General features: G+C 44.1%; 1 protein-coding gene across 1 annotated transcript in view; it reads left to right on the forward strand.

Moving 5' to 3' along the window:
* Positions 1-1,373: 1,373 nt before the first annotated feature.
* The window catches only part of LOC306792594 (CD81 protein-like), a 28,058-nt gene continuing 18,616 nt past the window's right edge, over positions 1,374-10,815 (forward strand). Inside the window, exons 1-2 of the mRNA XM_079289839.1 lie at positions 1,374-1,532; positions 10,002-10,116. Of these exons, the coding sequence (XP_079145965.1) occupies positions 1,467-1,532; positions 10,002-10,116 (181 nt within the window). The 5' untranslated portion in view covers positions 1,374-1,466. The remainder of the gene's footprint in view (positions 1,533-10,001; positions 10,117-10,815) is intronic.

Raw genomic sequence — 10,815 nt, forward strand, 5'->3', positions numbered from 1 at the left:
AGGGCCAACAGTCCGTGCTGACATTATTTGAAACAATACAAGTAGCCTATACATACATTGTTATTTAATCATTTTATTTTCAATGACAGCAAATAGCAATGTAACCAAATGTAAGCATTCATGTATGAACAAATCTCAACAACTATTCTGCCTTTCTTTCACATCTTGAAAGTCAGATAACACAAAGAACAAGCCATCTAAAAGCTAATTACATAGGAACCGATCAATATTCTCACCTCAAGACAATCTTAAATATGACTTAGTGAGGTGATGAAAAGTTCTCACATTTAAGTTCAACACACATGAAACAGGCTAACGAAAAAAATCAAGTTGTCTCTTAGTATCTGATGATCGCTCTTCAGTGTTACGAGCCGGGCAAACATTAGCAAACTGTCTTCTTCTCGGGGCAATTATGTTTTCTGCTATTTTCATAACACCGTCTTTGATAAACTCACCTTCCGTAAAAGGTTTCTCATGTTTAGCAATTACCACGGCCACTTGTAGCTTACTTTGATGATGTTTTCATGTGAAAAGCACCGCTCGTCGTGTCTCTTTACATTATATTCCTTAAACAAGGCAACAGTCTCATGACAAATTAGGCAGACACAGTTGTTTTGGTTTTCGGTGAAAAAATATTGCGATCTCCACCTCCTGGAATCGGTGGCCCTCATTATCCACTTTCCTTTTTTACTTGCTGTAGACATGACAGTTCAAGGGTCAGAGTAAATTTCAAACAGCCAGACAGTTACAGAGTGGTGCTGCCACCATGAGGTAAAAAGAGGTATTGCATGTTGAATTTGTATGATTTATTCATTCCGTTTTGACTGTGCTGGCAGGCCATAAATAATGCATTTTAAGACAGACGGTGCGGGCCATATAAAATCTGACCTCGGGCCGTTATTGGCCCGCGGGCCGGACTTTGGACATGCCTGAGGTATGAGGTATTATTGATGCCCGATTCTCAGTTCTTCTTTGTCTTGTTTGCATGGGAACCAACGTTTTCCACCTACCTCCATAATGCTGCTGAGGGCGCCGTCATAAGTAATATAGCAATGAGTTTACAGCGTGTGTAAACTCAGTTAATTTTTTTTTCTCCACATCTTTTGGCGTTGATAGTCTTCCATACTCACCTGACAGAAGGTTTTGTTTTGTTTAACGGTGGGAGATTCTAAATGTCCTGATTAGAAACCATTCATTCACAGAAGCAAAGCAGACCTCTCCCTCCAAAAGTGTCGAAGCGTGTTAGCAAATCGACGTGTTATTTTGAAGGCGTTTACCGGAAGTCCACTGCGTTATGGACTGGATTGATTGTGCGTGAGGGAGGGAGGAGTTGGGTGTTGCCTCAGGATTCCCAGTCGAGACTCAGTCCCCGTTACACACCTCGTGAGACACCCGGCCCACTACACTGTACTGCCGCAGTCCCGTATAAACTCTTTCTCCGAATACATTCGACTAAACGGACCACCATGGGAGTCGAAGGCTGCACCAAATGTATCAAGTACCTGCTTTTCTTCTTCAACTTCATCTTCTGGGTGAGCAGCACGCCTTGGTTTTATTTTCATTTTAACACATTAGGCGTTCACTTCGGCGCCTCCGCCTCCTTCTCTCTGCGCTCAGCGGTCTGTGTTGGTTTGTTTAGGCTGCCGGCCCGTTGTATGAATGAACGACACCGGGATAACATCCACGTTAACGTTCCATCTCGTGGATGTAGTACGTTCAACCGTTCTACCGCCTGAATAACCGCATGAGGGCTTCTTTTTTCCTTCGCCACTAGGGAAACTATGGCGAAATGATGGTTGGCCAAGATAAATAGGTAGAAAAGGCGTGGGTGTGGTTAATTTACAAAACTCAAATAAACATCCACGAGCTGGTGAATATCATAGTTTATACAGCAAACCCTAACGTGCCGAGGTAGAGCCGCCTCACGTGTTAAATCGGCATTAAGAAGAGAAAAAAAAAAAGCAAAATGGAGAAAAATAGTGCGTTTAGCCCCAAAACGGATAAGTTCACGCGATAGTTTTAGTTTGTTGTGAAATCAAACTCGCGGTTGAACCGCTTAGAATCACTGACGGAGGCTCTTTTAACAATATGGGTCGATAATAAGACGGTAGAAATGTCTTTTAGTGAGTGGGTCTGCGGTGAAGATTCGCTCGGGTTTGGAGAATGGCTTTGTTTGGATTACATCCTCCACCCAATTTCTGTGGGGGGGGGGGGGGGGGGGTGGTCTCTCGTGGTCTCTCGTGGTGGTTCCCATTTCCTGAGTCCAGGCCCCGTGTTGGGTGATGGCTCGTGGAAAAAATGTGCGTGGCGTTAGCTAAACGCCACGCACATTTTTTCCACGAGCCATCACCCAACATCCTGGACTCAGGAAATGGAAACCACCACGAGAGACCACCCCCAACTCCCCAATGTGAGAGCTGCTGTAGGCTCCTTCCCTTCATCTGCTCTACTTTTACTTTTCTTTTTGTCCTTACAAATCAAATAGTGCCACTATATCAATAGAAATTAATATATTAGGGGTGTAACGGTTCACAAAACTCACGGTTGGGTTCGGTACGATACAGTGGAGCCACGGTTCGGTACGTTTCGGTACAGTATAAAACTATAAATGCCAGATAAATGTACTTTATTTTAAAATATATTTATTCATTACAACTAACATCATAAAGTGATTCTTTGACTTTGAACAATGATGGAACTATACCTGAGTGACCCATCTTCTGGGGTGTCTTCTTAGCAACACATAAGCATAAAAAACAAAAACTGCTCCTTAATGTTATGTAGTATTGTTACTTACATCTTGCTTACATCTTGTATTGTTACTTACATCTTGCAGAAGAGATTTTTAATCTCAATGGTTAAATAAAGGTTTAAAAAAAAAAGAAAAAAATTTAAGTTTCTTTTTTTTATTCAAACTTATTCGGCTCGTTATGCGTACCGAACCGTGAGCCGGGATGGTTCATAAGGTAGCAGCAGATCAGAGATGTATTTTGGCCCTAAACCATTCAGTGCTTTGTAAACCAACAGCAGGATTTTAAAGTCAATTCTTTGTTGGACAGGAAGCCAGTGCAAAGACCTCAGAACTGGAGTGATGTGATCCAGCCTCCTGGTCTTATGCTGCGTTCACACCGGTCGCGTTGATTTTTTGACGCACTGCAAAAAAGCGTCCAACGCACTGCAAAAAAACGTCCAACGCGCCGCCGGTCGTGTTCACACCGGTCGCCGCAAAATCTCGTAGCGCCGGAGAGGGGGCGTGGTTTATCGTCCTGGAAGCCTCGATCTGGCCGCCATTGTTTTCCGCCGTCAACCATGACAGGAATAAGGACAATTGCTGCTTTGTACGTGTTGTGGAAGTCCCTCAAACATCGGAATGCCAAACGCCGTCATGTCTGGTTCATAATATTGTTCAGAGGAGCTCCGTGGATTGTATCGAGCTGTATTCACTGTGTCTAGCAAGCCACCGGTCGCTGTTTACTACAGCTGTAGGAACACAAAATAAACTGATTTGGCTGTGACTCAACGGCAATAAACCGACAAAAAGGGACTCCGAAATAACTACGTAATGATGCCGATTTGTACTTGTCTTCTCCGACAAAAAGGGACTCCGAAATAACTACGTAATGATGCCGATTTGTACTTGTCTTCTCCGACAAAAAGGGACTCCGAAATAACTACGTAATGATACCGATTTGTAGGTTACTGGTCTTCTCAATGGAGCTCTGATGGATCGGTGCTAGGCTATGCTAACATCGTAGCAGCTCCACCAGCACTCAATAACGTCACGTAGACGTAAATACGGCAGCGTCTATTTATTGTTTGTACCGTATGGTTTACACACACACATGCATACACATAGTTTGGTCCGGTCTCTATTGATATGAGGTATCGTAGCGCTCTGGGTGAACACAGACGGCGACAGGATTTATTTCCTGATTCAACAACGGCAGGAAGCCAGTGACGACAGGGGGAGCAACTCAACGCTGATAGGCTATCGCGCCACAGCGTCACGCGATTATGTCGCTGAAGTTGAAAAATTTCAACTCGCGCGTTGGCGATTTTGCGGCGTCCACCGCGTCCACCGCACTGCAATAACGCGTCCAACGCGCCGCGGGATCGCAAAATCGAGGCGCGCCAGTCTCATCGCGTCTGTGCATAGACTTTGTATGTAATCTCGACGCGCGTCAAAAAATCAACGCGACCGGTGTGAACGCAGCATCAGTGAGGACTCGAGCTGCAGCGTTCTGAATCAGCTGCAGCTTTCTGACGGACTTTTTACAGAGACCTGTAAACACACCGTTACAGTAGTCCAGTCTGCTGAAGATAAATGCGTGGACAAGTTTTTCCAAGTCCTGTTGAGACATAAGTCCTCTAATCCTTGATATATTCTTCAGGTGATAGTAGGCTGATTTTGTTATTGTCTTGATATGGCTGTTCAGGTTGAGGTCTGAATCCATAACTACACCTAGATTTCTGGCTTGGTTTGTGGGTTTTAACATCAGTGATTGAAGCTGAGCGGTGATTTTCAATTATTCGTCCTTGGTACCAAAAACAATTACTTCTGTTTTATCTTTGTTTAATTGAAGAAAATTCTGGCACATCCAGTTGTTGATTTGTTCAATGCAGTTACCCAGCCCTTGTATGGGATTATAGTCCCCTGGTGACATAGTTATGTAGATTTGTGTGTCGTCTGCATAATTATGATAACACACTTTGTTGTTTTCCATAATCTGAGCTAGTGGAAGCATGTAGATGTTGAACAGAAGAGGCCCCAGTATTGAACCTTAGGGAACACCACATGTCATTTTAGTCAGCTCTGATGTGTAATCAGCTACAGACACAAAGTATTCTTTGAACATATGTTCTTTGGAGACTTTTACATTTTAATAATTATAATTTATATTTACGATGCACAATAAAGACTAAAACGCTGTTTCCCCTCTCAGACAAAGTAAAAGACACACGTCATGTGTGGAGTCTGGACCAATCTAAACAGGCCGTCGACGTGGCGTCTACGGTAGTTTAGATATTTTAGTATAGAATACAAAAAGTCAAAGAAAAAAAATCAGTCATATTCAGAATTTAAAAAAAATTGTAAATAAATGCGTCCCCTGCGAATAAAAGATTTGTTTTTTGTGGGTTTTTATTGAGGCTTTCAGATTCGCGTCCGTCGTGCCGCAAATTTGCGTCCATCGCGACGCGCCATCGCAGATTCGTGCCACGACAGTCTCATCGCGTCTGTGCAGAAATGAGGGGGTTGAACAGAAGGTGATTATAAGAGCAGACGATGTCTTTGTTGGTCGTTTCTATTCGTTTTAAATATACATTCTTCCATAGCAACTTTCAGATTAAAGCGGGGGGTGTCGCCCACTCATCAATCGCTCTGATAAAGGTCACACTTCCAGCCTCTTTGCAGAGAGAAATGGAGACACAACAGAGGATGTTAAGTAGGTCCACTACAGGCCGACATGTTGCAGACCGTAAGCAAGCTGGTGGTGAAAGTTTTAAGGTGTTGCAGTCAACATTGGTTCCACCTAAAAAAATAGAAGTGCAATTGTAACCCCCCCCCCCCCTATGCTTCTTGAGATATTTGCGTTTCTTTGTCCAGTTAGACGTGCATAACTTTTGCTGCGTCATTGTTTCACGCAGCAGTAGACTGTCAAATACAGCATTCATTTTCTATGGAAAGTAGTGATGAGTCACAGGTTTGGAGAGCCACCGGGTCACTTCCACAGAGCTCACCTTTGGAGACAATGTTGCAGATTAATATTCTGTCAATTGAATAATAAATTATTCAACTCAGTGTCGGATTTAGGATTTTATCAAATTGAAAGGCAGAGTTTTGTCGTGTTTCATCACATTTTTTTTATTGTTGATTTATCCTTTTATCCTTTTGTTAAATGTCACATTTATTTGTCTCGTGCTCGACTTTGTTTTCAAAATGTCGCCACATTTATATGGCCTTTCCAGATTAAAAATAAATACATTTCTATAACGTTCTATAATGTATTATTTGCAATGTTTATAATGTTTAAATACATTAAACTGATATTTCCAGCGGGCACCTGAAGGCAACATAGCTCTACCATGTTACAATGAACTGTCATGGTCAGCTCAGTATGGCGAAATCTGAAGAGATGTGACACGTTTAGCTTGAACAACACTTGTTTTTTTGATGTTGGTGTTTTTTTCACACGCCAACTCTTTAAGGCCCAGGAAACCCCAATAGGAAATGCTGTTACCTGCGACTATCATCCATAGCTGATTGCCGTCAACCATGAATGACAACTAAAGTGCTGGTGTTGAAGAAGGAAGCAGTGGGCTGCACTTTCCCTCAGTCTAACTGTTCAGGGACCAGAGAGCTAATGATTAAGCCACAGTTCTACCACTATCTCACACAGATGACAGGCCTTCAGTCAGCAGCTCCAGCTGTCTGCGTCTACACACGATGCGTTCAGGCACCATGCCATGGGTTTTAAAGACTATTTTGGAAGTTACTGACCAAATTGAACAGGTTAAAGTTGTCTTTTAAAGGATTTCTGTTACTTTTCATGAATTGCCAAGTCACAATATGACAAGCAATGTAGCATTTTAAAAGGCTTTCTTCAATGGAAGCACCCTTACTCTGGGTTAGTTTGTTGCTTAATTAAGAAGGCCAAAGAAACAGCGTTTTGTGTTGGTCATCGACGACTTCTGATGAGAAAGTGGACCCGACCTTCTAGTGGTGTTCATGTTAAAAGAGGTTCTTGTTCCACAAAGACTCAGTCCGGCACACGACTCCAGTCTAGCTGCACCGATCAGTCAAATGCACACATGCATGGGCAGCGTGATGGTTTTTACGTCGTACATATGGTAATGTCGCAGCCACACACTCACACACACACACACATTTAGTCGTCAGTGTTGAAGGTCTTCAGCGGGAGTTGAGAAGCTTGCAATTTGCGACAAGGGTCCAAGTCCTGACTCAAACTAGCCACCGATAAAGAAGTGTTTGCAACACTCCTGAGAAGTGACTTTTAACGTGACCGTTAATGCATCAGGGCGTCTCCTCCTCTCTTTTCAACACGTACTCCACTTTAACCCTTTTAGTTTTTTATTGACTGCTTCTAAAGAGCTCTTGAGAGAGAGGGTTCCGTCAGAGCGGACGAGTCCGGTGGATGTGAAGAAACGCTTTTCAACTGTGGCGTGCGGTCGTTGAGGGGTCCGGCCCCGCGGAGTCTGTCTCTTTAAAAATAAGGGGGGGGGGGGTCCTCCTGTTCCCATAAATCACACAAGACACTGAGAGGGTTAAGAGGCTACAGGGGGAGGAAGGGGGGGCGCATGAGTGTGGTGATATAGCAGACTTATGGGAACAGCAGACCTCCAGCATGCACAGCATTCTACAACCCCCCCTGTACTCGCGGGGGCATCAGGCAGAAATAGACACCCGGGGGGGGGGGCTGATCTCACACTGGATGATACCTGAAGCACTTTCAGAGTTTCTCTTTAAGTGTGAGGATGCCGTCACAGCTGTTAGGACCTTTTACCCGCCTTTACGACACACAAGTTAAACTCGACTCTGAACATTAGTCTTGTATTTTGCTGAGAAGGAGACGTCTCTCTGTGGGGACGGCAGGCAAGGCTGTAGGAAGACACGACGACCCCCATGTGTTTGGACATCTGTCTCGGTGTGGAATGTGAGACAATAAAAATGCGGTGAAAACCGGAGCAGGTAGCCTATCTGCTCGGCCATTTTTATGTCTGCCCTAACGTCATTACCTACTTAAGACAGAGCGGCTGCACGTCCTAGCGCCTCTGAAATCCCTACACTCGTATTTTGAGTGTAATTCATTTGCCCCAAAAAAGAAAAGAGCCCAAACACACTAAGTTAAAGATTCATTTGACTGGTTTTGTCTTGCCAACACTAAACCAAACGGAAAACCTTGTGGTGTTCAGTCGGCTGTCATAGAGGACCGAGAAAACCCACCAAATTCACATTTGAGAAGCCGTAGCCACGATGTCCCTGCTTCAAAACTGACGTTCAACATGCTAGGTTTGATATTCAGAGCATGAATATAGCATCAAACAACTATTGTCTCTGTAAAAATATAATGGAGGGGTGTCTGTTTCTTGAGTGCGTTGTAATCCAAGCTTCTCTGTGCCTTGTTTACGTAGCCGGGTCGGCCGTGCACGCCTTTTTTTTGCTACATGTTACCGTGCCCCGCTGGTTAGCTAATCGCTGCCGTGTTGCGGAAGCACAGTGCCCCCCCCGCAGGTTCACCTTCCCAGGTTAACACCGTTGGCTCTTTCAGCGCCGTTGCCGTCGTTGACACTGTTAGCACCGTTAGCTGCTAGGCTACGTTTCAGCTCTACTTAACCACTCAGTCATAAGTGGCCGGTAGAGGACCTTTTTGGCTCCTCTTTTAAAATCCTGAGTCTTCTAACTACTCCAGCAGAACATCACTCAAGTTTCAGCGATTCTCTAGATTTGGTCTGAAACTGTTTGAGATCTGTGGTTGATCTTCTCAAAAAGCTGCTAGTTCCTCTGACTCAAACATCCCAGATGCCGTATTTGTTTTTTTTGCCCAAATGCCTCGTTTGGGCAAACCACCAGCTAGTAGATGAGTTACCGAGTCACACCCCTTAGCGTGTCCTCAAGGTCGTGGCTGACCTGGGACCAGCACTGTTCCTCAGTTAGCGGTTAGCGGTAGTTGGAGCCGCTCCAGCCTCGGTCGTGTCTCAGGCAAAGCATAAACATCCTGGTATTAAACATGTTCTGTCGGGCCCCCCCTCTACTCGTCACTTCATAGAAACGCTGTAAATGAAAGCCTCTCAGAAATCTGTTGAAACCGTCAGACATTTCAGTGACAAGTAATTTGCTGGCGGGGGCGGGGTTCTCTTTAAGTTAGTGAGTCATTTTGGTGTGTGTGCGTTGAATTGCTGCACTCCTGCCAGTTATGGTGTTGATCTGGTTGCTTGGCAGCAGCTGGCCTTCGCTCTGGAATGGACCTCACTAAGAGAGGAGGGGGGCTGAGGTTGTTTTGGATCAAATCTATTCACAGAAACTAGTTTTATTTAGATATTCTCTTTGGCCACATTCTCTATTTTGAACGTATCGAAGTATTTATAAAAACCCATGTGGACCAGAGAGAGGGGGGGGGGGGTTCTAACACATCCGTCTGTGGTTTATTTTACTGCTTGTTCCTGTGTGCCTGCTGAGGTGTGTTATTTATATATATATATTTATATTTATTTATTTATATATATATATATATTTATATTTATTTATTTATATTTAGGATGTCTTTGTCCCGGGCCAAACAAGAGGGCTCCGGCAGACGTCTCAATGTAAACCGCCCCTGAAGAACAATACATTGCAGCTACTCGGGGACACATTGCAGTATGTGCAGGACTTTCCCCCAGGAAGTCGGTTAGAAGAGGAAGTACAAAAACACATTTTAGAAAAAAAGGGTCGGTGGTGATCTTTCTGGTCACGCCAAGTCCCCGCCAAGGGATCCAAGACCGGTGGATCGCACCCATCTCCTGCCGAAGGTTAGAATATTTTGATGTTGATTACTACCAAAGCCAAGAAGCCCCCCCCACCCCCCCACCAACAAATGTTAATAGGGACAGAATAAGGAGAGAGAGAGGGAGAGAGACAACGAGAGGGTCCACGAGAGGACAGACCGAGGAGAGACCGACTGAGCCAGTGAAGAAGAGAGAAACTGGGAATGCTACCAGTGGAGTAGTTCGACTGGAGCCCCCCCCGCCCCTCCCTAGCTTCATGTTTTAGCGTACAGGCACGAGAGTGGTATCAAGTGTCGATCTCTTATTTAACTTTCAGTGAGAAAGTGAATGAACTTCTTTCCCAAAGTGTTGAACTTTTCCTTCAGTGAAAGTTTGTGTCATTAGAATGATCATGGCTGCTTTTGCAAGAACTCAAGTGTGAAAATGAGAAAAAGCTGATTCTAACAATGTAAGCAGCACAATGTAGTGAACTGAAGGAAGTGTGTGTTGTGTTGCAGCTCGCGGGAGGTGTCATCTTGGGCGTGGCCCTGTGGTTGAGACACGACCCCAAGACCAGCAACCTGCTGGAGCTGGAGCTTGATGGAGCCCACGCCCCCAGCACCTTCTACATCAGTACGTACCTCATCTGTCTCTGTCTGGTGGGAAACCTCTTGCTCAAACCTTTGGACACGGCTCAGTAAAAAAAAACATCTGTTGCCACATGCAGAATGTGTCTGTGTTTCTGCTCATTTCTGTTATTTCCACACACCGACACACCGTTATTTCCACACACCGACACTGTCCGTCTGAAAACAAAACCTCATATTGCACGAACAACCCATTCTATGTTTATGTCTGTCTACTTTACTGAAAAGGTAAAACAATTGGAGCTATGCTCAATATAGCACAAAATACACTCTACGCCCATATTAGGTAGTTCAGACCACAGGATGTGACATTGGCCTGAATTTTCAAAGTACAAGTTTACATTTAATATATATTGTAGCGTGATTTGATCGTGGATTTCTGTCAAAGTCAAATAAAAAGAGTTTCAGCAGGTTTCCCTTTCACTATGCTGCTTAAAGAAAAAGAATGTGCCATTGGAAGAAAAGCATGTGATGATGTATCTGACTATTAATGGCCACAATAGGTGGATCTCCTTTAGAGCGCTATGATTAAGATGAATATGATATTAATCATTAAAAAGTTAGAGATGGAGTGTAGGACTTTAACATAAATGAATAGGGCTGCCGCTACCGCCTAACTTTCTATCGATTAATCTATCAACTATTTTAGGGATTAATCTGAACAATGAAAAAAAAAAATCACCAT

This window comes from Melanostigma gelatinosum, assembly GCF_949748355.1.
Source record: "Melanostigma gelatinosum genome assembly, chromosome: 2".
Classification (NCBI taxonomy): domain Eukaryota; kingdom Metazoa; phylum Chordata; class Actinopteri; order Perciformes; family Zoarcidae; genus Melanostigma; species Melanostigma gelatinosum.